The 21,896-nt window shown below is 41.6% G+C and overlaps 1 protein-coding gene and 1 long non-coding RNA gene across 2 annotated transcripts in view; one reads left to right on the top strand and one right to left on the bottom strand.

Annotated features, from left to right (window-relative positions):
- LOC103721783 (ABC transporter G family member 41-like) overlaps nt 1-21,896 on the bottom strand; it is a 75,691-nt gene that overhangs the window by 2,293 nt on the left and 51,502 nt on the right. Inside the window, 18 exon segments of the mRNA XM_039123990.1 lie at nt 7,590-7,673; nt 8,141-8,431; nt 8,588-8,920; nt 9,020-9,093; nt 9,208-9,348; nt 9,447-9,600; nt 9,705-9,808; nt 9,883-10,132; nt 10,134-10,448; nt 10,529-10,810; nt 10,930-11,231; nt 11,405-11,495; nt 11,612-11,665; nt 11,916-11,992; nt 12,087-12,246; nt 13,060-13,103; nt 14,662-14,702; nt 14,965-15,050. Coding sequence (XP_038979918.1) covers nt 7,590-7,673; nt 8,141-8,431; nt 8,588-8,920; nt 9,020-9,093; nt 9,208-9,348; nt 9,447-9,600; nt 9,705-9,808; nt 9,883-10,132; nt 10,134-10,448; nt 10,529-10,810; nt 10,930-11,231; nt 11,405-11,495; nt 11,612-11,665; nt 11,916-11,992; nt 12,087-12,246; nt 13,060-13,103; nt 14,662-14,702; nt 14,965-15,050 — 2,883 coding nt within the window.
- Nucleotides 16,234-21,881, top strand: LOC120110048. Its single transcript, XR_005510830.1, has 3 exons — nt 16,234-19,352; nt 20,651-20,698; nt 21,719-21,881. It is a non-coding gene; the product is annotated as an uncharacterized LOC120110048 (long non-coding RNA).

Genomic DNA, 21,896 nt, shown 5'->3' with positions numbered 1-21,896 from the left:
ATGGCTAGTTAGAGTGAGAAAGTCTGGTTCTTGAGAGAGAAACCTAGCGGCTGTTCTCCGACGGTGCTCGAAGGGGAAGCCGCCTGAGGTGGTGCTTCGGTTGTCTGGAGCAGTGCTCATGGCAGAGCAAAGGACCCATTAAAGGACCATAGTGAGGCTGCTCGGCCACTTTGGTGCCCAACGGTCGGTGGGTTTTGGGGTGTTTGCTAGTGGTGGCGGCGGAGGCTTAGGCGGGCCACAGGGGCTCACCCGGCTTGGCAAAGGGAGGAACCGACGACCGAACTGACCCGAGGAGGGGGCCACTCGCGCCCAGATCCGTGCATGAGTACGATGGAGCAAAGGACAGATAAGTCTTCTTCTTTCTCATTTAAGGCGGTGGCGGAGGCCGCCAAAGGAGATGGCCCTTCGCATCCGGGGCATGGGGAAAGTTCTAGGGCTCGGGTGAGACCGGGCCCCTGGGTGACCAGCCTACCGTCAGATATGGAGGTTGAGAGACTCCGCCGTCAATTCTCGACGGTGTTGGAGCTTCCGGAAGAATATATCAAGGTCTTGCATCGGGAATGGGAAGGACTGGCAGTGGTGGTCCGAAGTCTTGGATGCCGAGTGCCGGCCAACTGGGTAGCCAAAGTCGTGGCAGCCCGGGAGTAACTGGAAGGGGAGGTGGTGGTAGTGTCGCTCGCCAACGACCACCTCGTCCTGAGATTCCGGTCAACATCGGACCAGGATCGGGCTCTCTCAGAGGGCCCGTGGGTGGTGGGGGGTCAGCTTCTAGCTATGGAGCCGTGGAAGCCGGACTTCGTGCCTGGAACAGCGGTCGTGTGGCTTCGGTTACCCCGATTGCTGCTAGAGTGAAGGTGGGGCAGCCGCTGGTGATTGATGGAGTAACGGAGCTCAGGCGAGCCATGGGATTCACCCGGGTGAAGGTGGCGATTGACGCCATCGAGCCCCTCCTCCCTGGAGTTTTAATCCGGAGGCAAACGAAAGTACTGTGGCAACCCTTCGTCTATGAGGTGGTGCCGGATTACTGCTCCTGATGTGGGAGAAGAGGCCACTAGGCTGTGGCGTGCGGGTTTCCGGTGCCGGAGTAGGAAGTGGAGCTGGGCGGCCCCTCGCACAACCCAGTGACCGGAGGGGAAGGGGATGACCTAGGAGTCCTGGGGCTGATCTTCGGTCCTTGGTTGGTGGCGAGGTGGAGCCGGCTACAGCGGGTGGAGAAGAGTCAGCTGAGGCAGAGGAAGACGATCGAGGCACTGCCCAAGTCGCCTTGGCCGCCTTCTCCGGTGAGGCGGCCGAGCTCGCCCGAGTCCCCACTGGACCTGGACGGTTGGCAGAGGCCGGCCAAGGTGGCTCGCTGGTGCTCGCCACCCAAAGCTCCACCCCCAACGGTGGGCGGTGAGTCGGGGTCCGGAGTGCTCGGGCCAACTGATCCAACTTCAGGCGTGATCCGATTTTCATCCCAGCAGGCTCAGAATTGGCCTGCTGGGTGCTCCGAGGAGGGTGTGCTGCACACGCCCTTTGGGTACGGTGTGGGACTTCTCGGGCCGGGCCCAGTGAAAGGGCCCGAAGTAGGGGGATCGGTGTTTGTGGACTCTAGTTTGTTCGGGGCCCGGTTGTTCAGGGCAGGCCTGTGGCGGGTGACCAGAATGAAGGGCCAAGATTTGAGCAAGGAACTCTATTCCGGTTCAGTGCAGGCAACCCAAGGTCGGGCCCACAAAAGGTTGTTCTGGTCTCGGGGGGCCTGCAAGCCAGTGACGGGTGCCCCGTTGCTAGTAGGCCTGATACAGGATTGGGTATGCAGCCGGAACTTGGCGCAAGTACGACCGGGCCGATCGGGGAGGTTGTGGTGGAGGAAGCTAAGGAAAAGCTCGAGCTCCTCGGGGTGCACCTACCTGGGGGGTGGCGGAGACAACAACTAGAGTTTAGGCAGGGGGACCAGTGGTAGGGGGGGATCACCCGACAGTGGTACAACAAGTTAAGGTGGCAGTGATGCGGGTAGTCTCGGGTATGGGGGAGGAGGGCGAGTAGCGGACTGAGCTGACTCATGAGATGGAGGTGATCCCAAGGATCAAGGGCAGGCTGACTTTGGGATCGCACCGTCAGGAGTTTGTCCATGAAGATCCTAGCATGAAATTGCGGGGGGGGCAGCCAAGCCTTCCTTTATGTCATCCTTTAGGAGATTGTTGTACGTCAATAGTCCCGAGATTTGCGTCCTGTGTGAAATGCGACTGTCTGGAGTCGGTATTCGCCGTGTACAGCGACACTTGGAAGATGACTGAGACTCCTTTGCGGTGGAGTCCCAGGGGTTGTTTGGGGGTATTTTGGTCTTGTGGAAGCAGGGGATGGCAACGGTGGACGTTTTCTGGAATTGCACCCAGCAAGTAATTATGGTCATCTCTGAACCTAGCGCAGACCCATGGGTGCTATGTGGTGTTTATGTGAGCACGGACTACAAGACTCGGAGAGTGCTATGGGAGGAGATTATCAGTTTGGTCTCCCAGGGCATCCCTATAGTCGTAGTGGGCGTATTCAATTGCTTCCTGGGCCCGAGTGAAGAGAGGGAGGGTAGGGCTTTCACTGTTTCAGTGAATAGGAGGAAATTTCAGGACTTCGTATCACGAAATGGTCTGGTGGACCTAGGCTTTACCGGGCCGCACTTCACATGGTGCAATAATTAGACTAGCAGAGGTAGGGTGTGGGAGCGGATCAATAGGGCCATGGCGACCCCGAATTGGGTCCTCCGCTTCTCTACCTAACAGGTGAGACACCTATCTCGGATCGCTTCGGACCATTGTCTGCTGCTAATCTCTACAGCCTCGGGCTCCAGCCACCATTCTCCTTTCCATTTTGAGAAGATCCGGTTATCCTACCCCCAATTGTGGGACATTGTCAGGGCAGCTTAGAGCCTGCTGGTACGTGGCGATGCTATGCAGAGGGCCTCGCGCAAACTGGAGCTTACTAAAAGGTGGCTTCGCAGATGGAACCGGAAGGTTGTGGGCAACATCTTCCGTAGGTTGGAGGTGGAAGCCTCGATAGTTGATCTACAAGAAAGAGGAGACGGGAGGGGGGGGTGAGCTCCCGGTGCCTAATATGGTTAGCCTACGGGAGCTTCTCGCCATGTATCACTCGCTCTTGCGACAACATGAGGTCTTCTGGAGACAAAAATTCAATATTCAGTGGGTCAGTGAGGAGGATCGGAACATCCGATTTTTTCATCGGTCGACAGTCATCAGGAGGCAGAGGAGCATGATTCGATTGTTGCGAGACAAGACGGGTCAGCAGGTGGAGGGAGAGTCAACAGTTAGTAGGTGCTACTCGACTTCTTCAGATCCAGATGGATGGAGGAGGTAGACTCTGCAGACAGTGGCCAACTCCCGAGACCGGAAGTTAGGATAGGTGTTGCGGATAATGAGATTTTGGTTCGGCCTATATCGGTGAGGGAGGTACAGGATACGGTTTGGGCCCTAGCAGAAGACAAGGCCCTGGGACCAGACAGATTTTCACCTTTTTCTTTCGGAGATATTAGAGTATTATTTAGGGAACAGTGGCCAATGCAGTTCCGTGCTTTTTCAGTCGGGCAGTGATGGCGGAGGACTGGAAGGCCACCCATGTCATCCTAATTCTGAAATGCCAGGACAAGGCGGAGCCTAGCCACTTTAGGCCCATCAGCCTGTGCACAACTCTGTACAAGATAGTGGCGAGAATCTTAGTGGGCAGGGTGAAACCCTTGTTGCCGACCATCATCTGCCAAGAACAAGAGGCTTTTATGGGGGGCAGGAACATCTCAGATAATATCATGTTAGTCTAGAAAATAATATGGCATCTTTAGGGGGCCTCGAAGTGACGGAGCCTGATGACAATGAAACTGGACATGGAGTGAGCATACGACAGGATCCGGTGGAGCTTCCTTAGACGTGCGCTGGAGAGTTACGGCATCCACAACACCTAGATCGATTGGGTGCTGCGCTGTGTTTGGGGGCCGAGATTCTCAATTTTAGTCAACGGCACGCCAACGCCCTTCTTCCACACCACTATGGGGTTGCGACAGGGATGTCCCCTATCCCTATTTTTGTTTATTATGTGCTCTGATGTGCTGCCGTGTGCTTTGCGGGCTGCGTGCGCTACCCGGGCCATAGAAGCTTATGTTCTTGCCCTGAGGGCCCGACTCATTTCTCATTTACTCTTCCCTGACGATTGTCTACTTGTGGCCGGGGCGCGAGCGAGGAATGCACAGGTTCTCAAAAGAGTACTGGTGGAGTACTGTGCAGTTTCAGAGCAGAGAATGAATTTTTAGAAGTCATCCATCTTATTCAGCTCGAGCACGGAGCGCAGAGCCAGGCGGAAGATCAGAGGGATTCTGGAGATGCCGGAGCAGGAGGGGGCCTAGAGCTATCTAGGGGTACATGTCACTAGTAGGAGGTTGCGGATCTCGAAGTGCTCTGGCTTGATGTAGCAGATTCAAAACAGGTTGGAGGGTTGGCGGCTTCATCTGTCTCCATGATGGGTAGATTGACGTTGGTCAGGTTAGTGCTGAGTTCGATGCCCGTATACCTTATGGCCAACACGGTGGTACTGCAAACAATGTTGAGCGAGATCGAGCGGCTTCTTCGGAGCTTCCTTTGGGGTTTGTATGGAGGGGGCTGTGAGGTGCACCTGGTGGCCTGGAAGAGCATCTGCCGGCCTCTCGAGGTGACACGACGCAGACGGTCAATCTTCTTTATGTGGCGTGAGATAGGGAGGTATCTGCTAAAGGCTTTGGCAAATATCAGATGGCAGATCGGTGATGGAAGGAGTATTGATGTGGTGGGGGACACGTGGGTGGACGCCCTACCCTTGAGGCTATGGCCAACTGTGGTTAGCATACAGGCGGACGATGGACTGCGAGTGTGTGACCTCATCCAAGGAGGGGGGGAGTGGCATGGTGATAGGTTGCGGCAGTTGTTTGGAGAGCCTATTGCTGAGTGTGGGCTTGGAGGACCTGGCGACTTTCAGGGCTCCCACAAGATGCCTGGAGTTAGAGGGACCAGTTTGTGCAGGTTATTCGACGTTGGTCAAGCTGCCCCCAGCAGCACCTGGTGGCGATCGGAGCCACTTGCATTGCTCACCAGATCTGGTTGGCCAGGAATGCTTGGACCTTTGGTAAGCACGGCGTGTCTCCGAGGTTTGCAGTGGAGCGTGCTTGGGTACAGGCAGCAAAGCTCAGTCATGGTACCTCTACAGATGGGCCTTGGATAGTTCGAGACATCTGAAACTCTTTTTCTGCTCAGGTAGCACTTCACCTAGGAGCCTCCATCTCCGAGCTTCCTCAAGGTCAATTTCGACGGGTCGGTACTAGATGGAGGGAGTAGAGGGGGCGCGGATTTTGTTATCAGGGACCCAAGTTTGAGGGTGGTGGCGGTTGCTGGCTATCAGCTATCTGACATCTCAGTTTTCGATGCTGAGTTGCGAGCTACTTAGGCGGGTCTTCGTCATGCGCGGCGTGCCCTGAGGCCAGCTCGATCATACTGGAGGGTGACTCGGCTACAGTGATCAGATGGATCCAGGGTGGCCCGAGCGGTACGGGAGGGACCACCTCTTGATTTGACACATCTGGGTGATGGGCATGGATGGGGAGACCTTTCAGGCCAAGCATATATTTAGGGAGGCCAACGAGACTGTGGATTGGATGGCTGCTTACGTGGCCTGCCATTCGGGTGGCACTATGTGGATCCGAGAGGGGGAGCTGTCTAGGGCACTCCGTGACATTTTGTTTGTTGACTTTATTGGATGTGTCCGTACTCGTGTAGTATGACTCGCCCGCTCTAGCAAAAAAAAAAAAAAAAAGGCACCTATGGTAATGGTTCAAGCCTAGATCTAAGTGAAATCCAGGAATCTAGCAACAACCAGGTTGAATCTTCTCGGAAACTGAAAATTCAAGAGAGCAAAGCTCTCAAATATAGAGCTGGTTGCACACGTAAGCTAAAGCAAGAATTCTTGATCCATCCAAACAAGAGTCATAGGAGATAGGACCATTAGGTGCTGTTATTTTCAATAGACAGAGAAAGGCTGAAAGAAGATGAGAGAGAGGGCTACAAGAGCTCTAGAGTCCACTTTGTAAAGGACTTCTATGGCTTCCTAGTTGATAAATCTTCCTCTATAAGACATGGTCAAATCATGAGAGTCAAGCGCTTTGGTTTTTCGTGGGTATGTCAGTAATTGCATGCTGAGTTTTTTGTTTCTTTCTGATGTTTGTTGTTACTCCCTTGTTCTGCTCCTATCTTGATCTTGGTATGTTGTTGCCTTGATCATGTTGTGGCATTCTTACATGAGAATCTTTTGTCATATAGATGTATGTGTTTAAGTTCCACAGGGACACTACAACCATGTAGAGGGACAGCACAAAGTAGTATATTTCTAGAGATATGTGGGTTTCTTTCTCAAAAAGGTACCATTACCTAGGCTTTGGACCATTGATATACGAAGCTGTGAGATATATCTCGTGTTTCAATTGTTATGGATGGGAGAATTAAGACATTATTTCAGTTTTGTTGGTCTGTCCTTTGAGATACAAACATCTCATGTTTCCATTGTTTACTTCAAAACCTTAATCTTTCTGTTTTTTATGTTATCCTTGAATCTTAGAATGTAAATAAATTGCCTGACAGTATGGACACACTTACTGGACTAAGTGAGATGTTGAAACATAAACATAAACTTTTAGACCATTGTGGCCATGTAATTATCACTCTCCTATGATTTGCGCAGAAAGCGAGCTTTGTCAAGCAAATAAATAATTGGTGAGTTGCCAACATGCAAAAACTTTTTTCCTTCTGCAGGTACTGTATGTCTTTGTGTTATCATTAAAGATCGTGAATCAGATTTTAGATGACTTTTATCTGAATCTTTCTTTATTATTTGACTTAGAATCAGCTTCATGATCTGATTCATCATTCAAAAGGATATCTGGTTGTTTGCTATATTTTATCTATTTAGGAATAGGGAGACAAGAAAAAAAAGAAGTAAAGATTAGTCATTTTATCAATAAAAAACAGAGACTGGCCACCCTAGTTTTCGTGTCAGTCAGGAAAGTTACGAGTGTTATATTCCTTTGTGATTCTTATATGCCAATTTACCTAGACTACATACATGGATTGTCTCTTTTTGTTGTAATAATTAAATCTACACAAGTTTCTCAAAAAATTCCAAAGAACATATGATTATTTTTTTTAAAGAAGTTATTTTAAGTTCATCATAGTGTTCTTTATTTTTATGGTTCTATGATGACTATAAACTAGCTTATTTTTCTGCGAGGACATTATCAGACATCTACTTGTGTAGTGGTGCATTTGATCATGAGGTCCATTTGCCATTTTTCAAGCCAAAACAATGCACCATGATATAGGGTAATCTAATATAAACACTGTCAACAGGTCCATCCAAAGTCCAAACCTTTCCAGAAGTCCAAGAATGTAAAAACAGAGCATAAAAGTGCGAATAGACAGATCATCAAAAAGAAGTTGTGGATGATAAAGGAATTAAAAGTTAGAATCTTCTGAATAATTCCAAACTGGACAATTGACTGACAATTAGACAACCACATTTGGAATACTTGCCTCAAAATATTCAATAACTTTACTTGAGTGCTGTCCTAGTGGTCCCGTATAGATTAACTCCCCTCCCCTTTTCATTAAAATTAGCTGCAAGAAAAGGATTGAGTGCAGTTCAGTAGAAAAAGGGTCAAATGTTTTTGTAAGAACAAACAGAATATGATCAACATGTATATGGCTTAATATAAATAAAAAGCACAAGCATAACAGGTTGAAAACTGCATATTTTATAGACATATAGGACTCATTAATATAAGGTAATAGTTGTAAGATTTTCATAAGTTACTCCAACTTATTGAAATTCTGCTATTGGATTATCCTAAATTTTTTCTATAAGTTAGATGATGCCTTTTGCTCCATATGTATAGTAAAACCTAAATTTAACTTTTCTAAATCTCAGCTTAGGATTTTTTTTTTGTTATTTTCTCTTCTTGCAGTTTTTCAACTTCAATAAAATAAATCTAAGCCATCTAACCTTATTCCATGGATGGCTAAAAAAAAAATGAAGCAAGCCCCATTACTTAATTATCCAAAGATATGAAAAGAAAATAAATTACCTCATCAAATGCCTCAAATATCTCAATGCTAGGTTGGTGTATAGTGCAGACAACTGTCCTTCCAGTTTCGGCAACATTTTTTACTGCACGCATGACAATTGCGGCTGCTCGAGCATCTAGACCTGATGTTGGTTCATCCATAAATATAATGGATGGATTTGAAACAAGCTCCACTGCAATTGTTAGTCGTTTTCGTTGCTCAGTGGATAGACCATTGACTCCAGGTATGCCAACTAAAGCATCTTTGATTTCATCAAGCTCAATTGTTTCAAGGACTTCATTCACAAATTCCTGGAGATCATACATTGTTTATACTCTATAGACTTTCAAATAAATTTATCAGAAACAAAAAGATTGAATTGAATATTGGATAGCTAGCTCTACTTGCAAAAGATATGTGTTTCAATATCTAGAAATGATGATATAATTATGTAAATAATAACTTACGTGTCTTGTTTTTGGTTCAATTTGAGAGGGTAGACGCAGCCAAGCTGAATATATTACAGATTCTTCTACGGTAATTTGTGGAGAATGTGTGTCAGTCTGTTCACAATAACCTGATATTCTGGCAAAAGTTTCTTGTACCTTAGGATACCCTCCAATTCTTATGTCTCCTTCAACAAGACCTCCAGTTTTTCTTCCAGCAAGAACATCCAAAAGAGTGGTTTTCCCTGCTCCACTCACACCCATTAGTCCTGAAAGGATACCAGGCCTGAATGCGCCAGTGATATTGTGGAGCAGTTTGAGTCTTCTTTCTGCATAATCCTGTTCTCTCATTTCCTAAGACAGAAATAAACTGCTTATCAGAATTTGTCTACTGACTTCCAATTCTCAGAAGCTTTTAATAAACTGATGTCGTAATTACTCTAACATGATTACCAGTGGAGTATCAACATAGTAATTCACATCTTGGAATGTCACTGTGAGGGGAATAAAAGGTAAAACCATCCTTCCTGCAAGATAAATGATGGAGACTCTTGTATTTCAGCTTGTTTTTGTCTTTTGGAACTTTTCTATCATGTATTATCTTTTGATCTTGCAAGTAGAATCGGACAAAATAGCCTTACCATTTCTTTTGGGTTCAGCAGTACTTGTCTGGGGCACCTTTCTGGACTGATTTGTTAGGACTGTTGAGTTATCAATATCTCCTCCTTTTTGCATCTGAGAAAGCTTTGCACGAGAGATAATAGCACGAGAGACCCCAATAGCTGCACCCACGTATTTCAATATCATTGCAAAGTTAAAAGAGGGAGGCAGTGCATGCCATGCATAGTTAATATGTTGGCTAGGAGAGATGAAAACTTACATCTTTTAAAAGTTAAGGCCAACATAAATGCAACATTGAAAAGTAGAATGTACCCAAGCAATGCCCCGACTGATATCCAATAAAAGTAGCTATTGTAGTTCAGTCCACGGCTTGTCAGGACTTGCTGCCCTATAGTGGTATTTGCTGATGACATCTACCGAACAGAAATATGATAGCAAAGGGAACAGTTGGAGCATTAGTCTGTTGTTGTTCACTCAGTGGATGGTTTATATAATGTCCAATTGAAGTCTTCCTCACCTTTTGCCATCTTGGTGCACGAAATTCATTTACAGTTAAGCCTATCTCAGTATATGTTAATGGAGAAATCCAGAATCCCCACTTCAACCAACCAGGTATAGAGGCTGCAATAGCAAAGCCATTTAAATACATTTATCTTATTGGTTAAACATCTGAAAAAATCTGGTAACGGCCTTACGCTGTGGGAGAATAAAGCCTCCAAACAAAAAGATAACTAGCATAGACATGGTGCCACTAATTGTAGAAGCCACCAATGTTTGGAAATATGAGGCAAGAAAACGGAAAAGGGATAATGACATTTGATGGACGAGGAAAAGTATAAGGAACTGGCGGAAGAACCTGAAATAACATAAGAAGAAACCGTAAGGATTTATGAATTGTGAGGATAGAGGAATAGACTGAACATGGTTATGTACTAAACTACGCTTACCTTACTGCCTCAGGACTATATCCAATGACATAGTAAGTAAGAGATGTCCAAAGTAAAGACTCTATTAATGAGATTGGAATTTTTAGGATGCAAGCTGGAATTGCATATGCCCATGCAGGATAGAAGTAAAAGTCTCTTTGCCTGTAAAAAACTGGTAGTCTAGAAACTGTCATAGCCAATTCTGGGAATCCATTAACCAGGAGTAAGAGGAGTGCATAAAAGAGTGAACCCATATAGTAATTAGCATGGATCAAATCAACCCGCATATGTGTACGCAGGAATACAGTCATTGTTATGATTGCAATAATTGCAAGCTGCAATATAATAGGGAGAGAGTCGCTTCAGTTGCTGAACCAGAGTGTTATCAAGAAGCCTGTCTGAGAGTAGATATTACCTGTGTTGTTTTGAATATATAAACAAATGAATTCCTCTTCATGAGAAGCAATTCCCTTGCCATGCAAGTTTTAAACAGTTCCCATTTTGATAGTGAATAAGTATAGAATGATAAAGCATTTTGATGGCATTGGGACTTGCCATAAGGCTTTGATAGCTCCTTCTGTAAACTCTGTCCAATGTGATATGCTTTGAATTTTTGAGCGAGTCGATCTACAGAGACATAATTATAGCTTTTGTCTAAATGGAACCAATACTGTTGTTGATCCTTTCGGGACAACACCTGAATAAAGTTAGCAAAGTTAGGTGGAGCTGATTTTAAGGGTATGTAAGAAAATGGGAGGTAGGTTAGTACGTAAGCATTGGTTTTTTTTTTGATGGAATGTGAGCATTGGTAATTACCTCCTGGAGAAAGTCAGCTACTCCTTTTCTTTCTGGGCATCTGAAACCACATTCTTCAAAAAAGTTGAGAATATGACTGCGAGGGCCATGGTATACTATCTTCCCTTCAGCCATTAAAATAATGTCATCAAAGAGGTCATAGGTCTCAGGTGCTGGTTGAAGAAGTGAAACCACCACAGTCGATTCTGAAATATGTGCCAATTGTTGGAGGCAAGTAACAATCTGGAAGGTAGTTGAGCTGTCTAGGCCAGTTGATATCTCATCCATAAGAAGAACTTTTGTTGGTCCAACAATCATCTCTCCTAGTAAGTGTAATCAAAAGACAAGGTTCACTCACAGAAAAAACTAATCATCATATTTAATACATGGACAATTGGAGCTATTCATAGTTAACTCATCATTAAATCCATGACATTATATTCCAGGAACTAACTGGAAGTGTTTAATATTGATTTTATCAGCTTTCTTATAGTACCTGTGGTCAGTCTTTTCTTCTGTCCACCTGAGATGCCTCTTCTCATGGCATCCCCTACAATTGTGTCTGCACAGATGTCCAGTCCCATGATCTGATATGTCAAGGAAATTTTGGCACATTACTTGCAGCGACAGAAGTGAGGGTGGCAACTATAGTGATATGTGTATATTCAATAGTCTGATTTTGGATATCCTGAAGCAAAATTACCTTTAAGATATAGTCCGTTTGGAGACTTCTTTCTAATCCTTCCACTGATATTGCCTATAGTAACAAATCCAATCGTCAGATATGAGCATGTCATGACAAGATTAAAAGTCTATATTCCATGAATTCTGTACATTTTTCGATGCGGTGTTAGCTTTAAATTATCATTTTACCAAAAACAAAGAGACCCATGAGTGCAGTACAAATTGTTAATTCATTTGGATTACATATTCTTTTTGCGCCTATCTACCAGATGCCCCTTGGTTTAACAAGGAAAACAGAGAATGACAACTTATTATTTGTTTACCTTCATATACGTGTCTATGTCTGGTTCAGGGATGATTCCTGCTTGCTTCTCCCTTTTGATCACTTCCTTCATAATTTCTTCACAAAGTAAATCCATGTAGCATTTTAGCTTGTTTGGATTTATTCTGGTGATAGTGGCTAGAAGCAATTAAAAGACACATGAGAATGTTACCTGCTCTGCTCCCTACACCTTGAAAGCGTGCTGAAAAGTCCAAAATCTCCCTCACTGTCATCTCAGGAATATGCAAATCATATTGGCTTATGTAAACTGATGTTTTCTCAGGAACAAACTCCTCCAACCTGAAGCCATTGTAAGAAACTTCTCCTGTTACCTGTAAAAGAAATGTTTAACACGTTTGTCAAGGATTGAAGCCCACAAGCTGAAAGCATTTATAGAGACCAGTTATGACCAAAACTCATTTATCCCAGGTGTTTATTATGTCTTTAAGGTATGTTTGCAGCTTTTCATGTAAGGGAGTTATTTTTAGAATTGGTGATAAATTGGTAAGGAGAAGGAAAAGAAAAATTTACACATGGTTAAGATAACATACTATTTTTAAGCATGTTGTTTATTATGGGATGGTTTGCACATCAATAGTTTATATTTAAGACCAGTAAATAGCAGATGACAATGACTTAGTTGAGTTCTTGTAGTTTGATAGGCAACTTTCTAGTTTCAATGGATCTACAATAGTCACTTATCTCAATAAGATTTTTAATTGATAAATTTGCTTTAGAGGAGGGTTATGGTGTATGCTATTTGAAAATAATGCGTGGTTATTTGATAACATGGGACAGTGGTTAATTATAAACCAGAAACATGCAGAAAAAGGCTAAAATTAGATGCAATTTAAGTAGGAGTGCAAATCTAGCAGAAATATTGATGATCTTGGAGAAACATCCTTCTGCAATCATATGCTTAAATAATCCATTCTTCAAATTAAAGTCCTGGGTCTTTTATGAGAAAGCTTCTGTGGTGGGGTTATCATTCTGTGTTGAAGTTGTGAATATGTCGAGAACATCGTTCGCAGTGGATTGAGTAAGCTTATCAGAATGCAACTGTTATGATATTTGCAAATTTTCAAGGGGAAGGACCACTTCCATATGGCTGACTTATGATTGATGGTAAGCCAGAAGACATAAACCTTGAGGAATTTGTCCAGTTTCCCGGCGAGTGCTAGCAATAGAGGCCCTGTTTGGGAGAGCTGTTGGCAGTAGAGCTGTTGGAAGTAGAGCTGTTGGAAGTAGAGCTGTCTGAAGTAGAGCTGTTATAAAAAGCTGTTTGCTGTTTGGTAACTACATTCGTAAAGTGCTGTGGTACTTTGTTTTGTGTTTGGTAAACAAACTGAGAAGTACTTTTGTATGACAAAATTACCATAAAGGGTATTGCATAGTATTATACAACAGAACATAATAAAACATAACATAAATTAATACATAAATATACGATATAGTATAATATTATTGTAATATAAAATAATATTATGTTAATATCGCATAATAGTAATATAATTATTAGAGTAAAATAATATTTGGTAATATAACATAATATTAAATTATTTAACATAAAATATTAATGTATTATGATATAATGTAATATATATTATATTTATAGTATAATACAATAATAAAAGTATAAAATATTATAATTATTAGTATAAATTAATTTCTCATAATATAACATAATATTAAATTATTTAAAATAACATATTAATGTATTATAATGTAATATAATATAATACAATATTTATAGTATAATACAATAATAAAGGTATAAAATATTATATTTATTATTATAAATAGTTTTTCATAATATAACATAATATTAAATTATTTAAAATAACATATTAATGTATTATAATGTAATGTAATATAATATAATATTTATAGTATAATACAATAATAAAGGTATAAAATATTATAATTATTAGTATAAATTAATTTTCCATAATATAACATAATATTAAATTATTTAACATAACATATTAATGTATTATGATATAATATAATATGATATTATATTTATAGTATAATACAAAAATAAAGGTATAAAATATTATAATTATTAGTATAAATTAATTTTCCATAATATAACATAATATTAAATGATTTAACATAACATATTAATGTATTATGATATAATATAATATGATATTATATTTATAGTATAATACAAAAATAAAGGTATAAAATATTATAATTATTAGTATAAAATAATTTTTCATAATAATTTCCCATGAAATAATTTTCCGCGGTCCAGGGGCTCTTCTTTGTGGTCCACGCTCGAGGAGGATCTCAACGTGGGCCACGAGGTTGATGATAAAAAAAAACAATAAATTGATTTTGGAAGGTATGGAAAAGGATTAAATTTTTTTCTTCTAAAATGTGGTTCAAGATATGCATACAAAAATTGAAAAGAAAAATACCTTTTCTTACGGAAGGGAGTCTGACGGCTAGGGTTCTTGGCTCCAGCAGATTTTTAGGTTTATAAAGGGACAAACTATGTAATTATGTTATTTTAATATGGGCATTTTTGTCAAAAATACAGCTTTCCGAAAAAGCTGAAACAGCTTCCTCCCAAAAGCTCCAAATTGGAGCTTCCTCCCGAAAGCTGTTTTCAGCTTCCCGCAAAAGCTGAAACAGCTTTTCGAAAAATTTACCAAACACAGTTTTTCATCTAAAAGTACTTTTGGAGGGCCAGAAAGTGCTTTCCGGCCCTCCAAAAGCTCCCCCAAACAGGGCCAGAGTAGTTTTTCCACATCCTGGTGGTCCAAGTAAGAGAGTCATCCTGCAAATGAAAAAGCAAAGACAAGTAAAATGGTTACTTCTGACAAAGATCCATGATCCATATCCCTCTCTTTGCATTTGAAATAAAGATGGCTTGAACAATAATTCAATCTATTTTCTTCATATAAATCCTCATGGAAGGGCAAGGTAAGTTTTCAAGTACTAAAAGATAAGCAAAATCGCTCGGACTCTTTTTAAACTAGCCATAAACAAAAGTGAGTATATAGTTTCATTCTTTAACTTGATTTATCCTAAATACTTTCCTGGAGGGCTTGATGATCCCGCTGATGTCTTTTAAAATGCAAATTTTAGCCTCTTGAGTCCTGAAGCCTGTCAATCTGGCAAGATCCTGTTCCATAGGAAGCAGCATTACTTTATAATGCAAATTCGTGTGTATTAAGATGATTGGCTAACTGCCCATGTTTCATCAAAGTTTCATTCAGTTATTAACTTCTGGAATCAATAAATATTTTAGTTTTGTAAATACCTTTACTTGTATTGGGATGGCATGGTAATGTTGTAAAGCTCTACATCAAGCTCTCTCTCTCTCTCTCTCTCTCTCTCTCTCTCTCTCTCTCTCTTTCTCTCTCTCTCTCACTGTGGAGAAGAGTCATGGTAATCAGATATCATAAACTTTCTGTACATAATGCAGCACTGGTCTACTTGCCACTTAATTTGGATTATGTAGTCTAAATTTTAAACAGCTCCAGTTTAGAAAATTGTTCTTTTAAATGCATCAGTTAGTGATCAAACCACATCAATGGGCTTGATGTAAACAATAAAGTTTTACTCAGGACATCTTCATCAATCAATGAGGGATGATGCAGTCTACTTACATAAAGCATGCTCTTTGCAGTGTTCCATAAAGTGGGCAGGGGCTTCCCTTCAACTACTTCACACTGCGCTTCCACGCACAGGTTCTTGTATTGTACCTCAATAGTGGGAAGTTTCACATTTACTCTGTTCAAACGATTAATGAATAACTAGTGTTTACCCATCAATCTCAATGTACATAATCATCTTATTGGCATATATTGGCAAACTAGATATGTAAGTGTCCCACAGGTGATATTGCGTGCATATACAAACAGAGTGAAACTATAAGATGAAGCTTACCGGTCTATTCTCTGTCTTTGCTTCTGCAGCAGCTGAAGATTATCATTCTCAATGTGTTTGATGAGATTCTCAATTAACAAGCGCCTTTCTAGTGCTCCAAGCTTGGCAACATCAATCACCCTCCTCTCCTTGCGCAATCCGTCGCCATCTCCGTTGCTGTAGTGATCGAGTATTGACGTTCTTATTCGCTCGAAGGTGGGCAGCCTCTCAACTGCAGCCCATTTTAACTCATACTCATCATCCTCCTCCCTTGCAGAACAGATGCTGGAGCTTCTCCGTGAACTCGCAGCAGCAATCCGAAAGGACGACCTTATGCTCCTCCCTATCTCTTCAAGATCAATACTGAAGGATTCAGCTTCTTTGCTGTCTCCCAACTTTGCCATCCTTCTACAAGGGATTTTGGTCCTTCGAGTTCTAGCTGGAAGATGGGGAAAGGCGAAAAATGTAGGAGAGATATTTGAAGCCTTTTTGCTAAGTCTTACAGGAAATAATGGCGTAAGATGCTGCGTCACTGCAAACTCAAGGTGATTCTCGTTCAAAAATGGCACATGCTGGTTAGAAAATATCAAGTTAGAAGAGCAACGACGGGAATAACGGTAGAGGATTTTAAAGCATCTACCCTTTCCTGTCTGATATATGTCCATGTTTTATCAAGTTGACTTCAATTGTGTAATGGTTCAGGGTTGGTTCAGGGTCTTACTATATTTTGTTGTGGTGGGAGACTTTGATTTTCACAGTATCCTGTTTACGCAATTTAAAGAACATGGATGCTAGGGTGGCATGTTTTCAACTACGTATAGCACCATGTGTTTGTTGATTAGAGTTTCAATGATCGTAAAGGAGAAGTGGCCCTTTATTTTTTGTTGCCTTTCCTGGTCGACTCATTTGTTTATGTTACACAAGGAATTAAGCATTGAAGCTGAATTTTTTTGAGAACTTCATGGATTTCAGTGGCTAAAATCTGCATGCTCTAAAATTATATCAAGCTCTTAGGCCATTCACTCTTTTTATTCTTTTCTTTCATTTCACAGTTATCCTATGTTTTCTATCTTCACATGTAGTTTTCTTGAAATGTGCCTTCACATGTATTTGGACACAAATGTTGGATTTCCTAATTACTTCAATAGGTTTTTAAAACGCCAAGACTTTTCGTCCATCTTAAATCTTCTGTTGTGTGACGTCCTCCTGATTTTTCCAGATTATTGGTTCTTTTTCTTCAAATATCCAAATTTTCTATGCCGAACTTAATGGAAGGAGCACTGAAATATAGATCAAACTCCAAAGCAGCTGCCTGAAGCTATTCTAGCTATGGTGAAGGCGCCTCCGTGTTTAAATATCTGTGGGCACCAAATCTCCAGCCTGTGTTGTCCCAGATCAAGAAGTATATTTAGAGAAAATGGAAAAGATGTGGGCTATTCCTGTCTCTGCTTTTAAGGTAAATGCATTACAATGTTACATAGATTGAAAACAATCAGACAGCACCGAATCCAATCTTCTTTTTTATTTTTTTCACATCTCTGGTTGCATGATTTCTCAAAAAGAAAAAAAAAAAAAACAAACTCACTCTTCTCTAGCTACCTCATTTCTGTTGGCTGTTGCTGATCTCTAGTCAAATTCTTGATATCTATTAACTATGCCAACTTCAACATCAGCAGCCTCAAATATGTAATCGGGGTATCCTCTAAGGTGGCAGCGGGCAATGTATTGACCCGGATTCCTAGGTCACTCGACTAAATCTACACGAAACCATCCATGAGCATCTCTTTTTATTCTCCTTCCCCCCCTTCAAGATTTTTGAGCTTAAGACCAATACGTGTAAACGGCTCGTAGCATAACCACGGACATGTCTCGGGACTAATAAATATATTGTGTCCAACTGCACCGCTAGAGCTGTGCTTGGAAAACAAAAATCCTAAATAAAACTTCTCTTGGAAAATCGTACAAAAATCCTTTCTTATGCAAGAAAAATATTAACGAGTGTCCGAGTTTTATATATAGATGAGTAGTTGCGAATGTTTAATGTGCAAACTCTATGTATATTGTTTAAGAGGAGCCTCAGTACGACTTTTCCTTGATTAATTAATTATACTGTACCGGTGCACAGTCATGGTCGCAAACTAAAGCAACATGAAACCATATGGGATGCTTAAAATGTGACAGGCACTGCAAACATATTTTAAAATTTTCTAGAACTATCTTCAAATTAAGTTTCTTTAAAATCAACTTCAAAAGAATTGAATACATGCTTACAAGAGAAACATGTGCCAAACCAATAGTTTTGGCTAAGAACCCAAAAATGCATTTCTTGTCTTGGTTATGAGAAACGCCATGGAGCTTCTATCATGTGCATACAAACAAAAAAAACCATGCTATATAAAGAGATTGAAAGGTATAACTTGCGAGAATTATTTCGATATATGAAGTATTGGTTGATTATTCAACTACTAAATTGGATTTTTTATGTCCAACGAACTCATTTTGTGTGCATATCATTGGCGCCCTGAAATATTTTTCTCTAGAGATTGCTTTGTATTCTATGGGTTACACTCTAAACTTAATTAAGCAAGAAAGTGGAGACTTAAAGATGAGGCACATGAGTCGCAGGAGTCCAAGCTTCTACGAACTAATTCAAATTGTGGGCATATTTATCTGGTAAAGAAATGTCTACAGGCTTTTAATGTAGTTATATATGTTGTCTACATGGAGTATTTTTAGTATTTATGATCTCGATAAACAGCCTATAGGCATATTAATATTAGTTTTTATCTCCTTATGAAGTGCTTTGAAATATGCAGCGATTAAGGGCTTTGGAATTGGACTGGGTAGCCGTTACGAATTGATAGATTCAATTGGCAATCTGAAACACCTGCGCTATTTGTACATTGATTATGGGTCAGGGTTCCCTGGATCATTACGTTTCCTTTACAACCTGCAGACACTGGATCTCACATCTTCAAGTCTTGCAGAGTTGCCAAAGGCCTAGAAAATGTCGTATAATTGTTCATTCTTTCATAATATGTTTGATTAGAGGCTTTAAATCTGTGTTCCATTTTATTTGCTGACATTCTGACCATATCAAACATCAACGAGATCAGAAACCATGGCGTCGACAATTTTACCAACCTTGAACATCTTTGTGTAAAGGACAGTGTTGTGCTGGATTCTCAAACAAACGAGTCGCTACCATTGTAAACCCCGGACCAGATGGACCGGCTTGGACCAAAGTCGGCGGTCCATCTGGTGGTTTCGGGAGTAAAGCGGTGGAGAACCTCAGCTGTTGAGGCAGTTAAAACTGCCTAACAGCCGCGGTCCCCCACCCCTCCGAGCTGGATGAAGAGCTACAAAAGCCCTGGAGTCCGCTGTATGGGACTCCATCGCCACCCTCTCACCTCCCTTACTCTCTTTTCCTCTGTGCAAGGAGTCGGACCGAGAGCTGTGGTGCCGGAGGGGGAAGGATTCCCAGCTCGCCACCTTGTTGTGCCGCCGGAGCAGACAGAGGAGCTCGCCGGAATCCTCCACGGCTCATCGGAGCTAGGTAATCCCTTAATTCCCTTTCTTTTCATTAACGGTTTACCAACTATTAGCTTAGATATATTCTAGTTAGGGGATGATTAACAGAGGAAGAAGGGAAGGGAGAAGATGAAGAGAAGGAAGGAGAAGGATCTAACCAATGATCGGCTGTTATCCGACATTAGCCGGAGATCCTCCTCCTTCACCCGACGGTGGCTCTTCCTTCCCATTAAAACCCTAGATTGAACAATCTAAAGATGCTAACCTACCTCTGATGTACGGAAGGGGCCTCGGCTCGGATAGATCGGGTTTCCAGGGGGAACCGGCTTGATCTAGGCCGGAGGTGGTCGGAGCAGATGAGCTGAAGGGGGATCTTCCCTGTTGGCCATGGTGGTCGCCGGCTTGAAGCATGATGGACGTCATCGGGCTGACCGTGGACGTCGGCCGTGCATTTTGCGGGCACCACCGGCTTCGGCGGGGCTCCTCTACATCTCGGTGGTACCCGCAACCCACCTCCTCCACCGGAGGTGGAGAAGGAGAGGGGCCAGCTGGGCCGCGGCCGCTGCAGGCACCGCCAGTTGGCTGCAGCGCCGCCGTCTTCGGGCCGGCCTCATCCCGAGCCCCTTCCGAGCTCGCCCCTAGCTTCGTGGGGGGAAAGAGGAGAAGAGGAGGAGGGGATCGGGATGGAAAATGGAAGAAGGAAAGAAGAGAAGGTTCGGGAAGGGAGGAGAAGAAAGAAAAGAAAAGGAAGAAAGAAAAGAAAAGAAAAGGAAGAAAGAAAAGTAAAGGAAAATAAAAATAAAATAAAATAAAAATACTGTAGGCCGAATTGGGCTGATTCCGGCGGTGGGCTTCATATGAATCGGGCTTTAAAGGCCCGAGGCCGGGCTGGGCTCTGATAGTGTTCTTAAAACCAGAACTAACTGGGCCTGAAGAGTTCAAGTTTTAATATAGGGACTAAATGGAATATAGTTTAAGGCTAGGCCCCCTTTAAATTAATTAGAACTGATAAGACTTATTTAACTAATTGTGTTTCTGGGCCTGAGTACAAATGGGCCCAGTAATTGAATCAAGCCAAGGGCCTGATCCAGAATCTAATTAAAAGTCGGGCCTGAATGCAAATGGGCCCAGACCTGAACCAGAAGCTGGATCAGACCTGAATCAGAGGTTGAATCAGATCTGAACCAGAAGCTGAATCAGACTTGAACCAGAAATTGAATTGGGCCATGGGCCTGAACCAGAAATTGAATTAAGTTATTAAGAAAGACAGTAATTAAATGAAGTCGAATATGTAATTAACAAGTAATTTAATTATGTTGCTAGGTAATTGAAGAATTGGCACTCAAACCTAAGTTTGGTGGGCGAATTAAGGTAAGTAACCTGTCTTAATCTTATTATGGATCATGTATCACGTTATATAAGATGAAAAAGTATTATTTATGCAATTGGAATTATGTATAAGAATTGTGGAAAAAGTACCTGATATAATCTTATGTTTTATCAAATACTGGTGATTACTCGATTATAAAATTGTATATGATTATTTATGTTTTCACAAAAATTAGGATCAAGCATGTGTTAGCAAATGATTACATGATTTTGGATACATAGCATCCATCATTATTATTATTATTATGTTATGTACACTTGATTATGATGATGTAGAAAGATGCATGGAAAAATAAAGCTTTAAGCATGATCATGAGTTTTATTAGCATGATGCCATTATTCACTTTCCAATGGATTTATGAGAAAAGATTTATGAAAAGCATGATATGTTTTAAGAACTCTCAGATCGCTATGTATGACCCCCGCTAGTGGGTAACAGTAACTAGGCATATGACCCCCGCCAATGGGTAAAAGTAACTTGGCTTTACGACCCCCGCCAGTGGGTAATAGTAACTGAAAGATGACCCTGCAGTGGTAAAGGCCTTGCCGTGGGAATAAGAGCGGCCATAGCTACACTACCATCTGAGAGTATGAATTTCAAAGTATGGAATAATGGCAAAAGTTTTTATGATGCATATATAGCAAAAGTTTTATGATGCATAATCATATTTATGAAGTTGCATAAATGGACTTGCATTGTTTATGACTGGTTGGATTATATGAAATGTTTACTTTATTACTAGCACAGATTTCAAAGCATGAATAATGACAGCACAGATTTCAAAGCATGAATAATGATGAGTACGGATTTCAAAGCATGGAATAAAGACAAGTTTTAAGTCTGGTTTGATTATATGTTGTATAAAGTGTTTACTTTATTACAACCTTTAGTTTCTTAAAATAATGCACTAGTATGATGAATATTATGCTTGATCCGATAAGATTATACTTGTGTACTTACTGGGCTTTGTAGCTCACACCATTTTATTTATGTTTTTACAGATGAATAGGAGATGATAGGAACAAGGAGCGTAACATGCTCCAGGGTTATGGGAAAGACGAATGTTAAATGTAGATAATGTTTTTAGAAGCTTTGTATGCATTTTAATACATGAACATTTAATGACTTTCATGAATATAGTTGTTTACAATTTGAAGTTTTAAAGTGGCTGCGTGTTAT

This window comes from Phoenix dactylifera, chromosome 1 (assembly GCF_009389715.1).
Source record: "Phoenix dactylifera cultivar Barhee BC4 chromosome 1, palm_55x_up_171113_PBpolish2nd_filt_p, whole genome shotgun sequence".
Taxonomy (NCBI): domain Eukaryota; kingdom Viridiplantae; phylum Streptophyta; class Magnoliopsida; order Arecales; family Arecaceae; genus Phoenix; species Phoenix dactylifera.
This window is presented reverse-complemented; position numbering and strand designations above follow the sequence as displayed.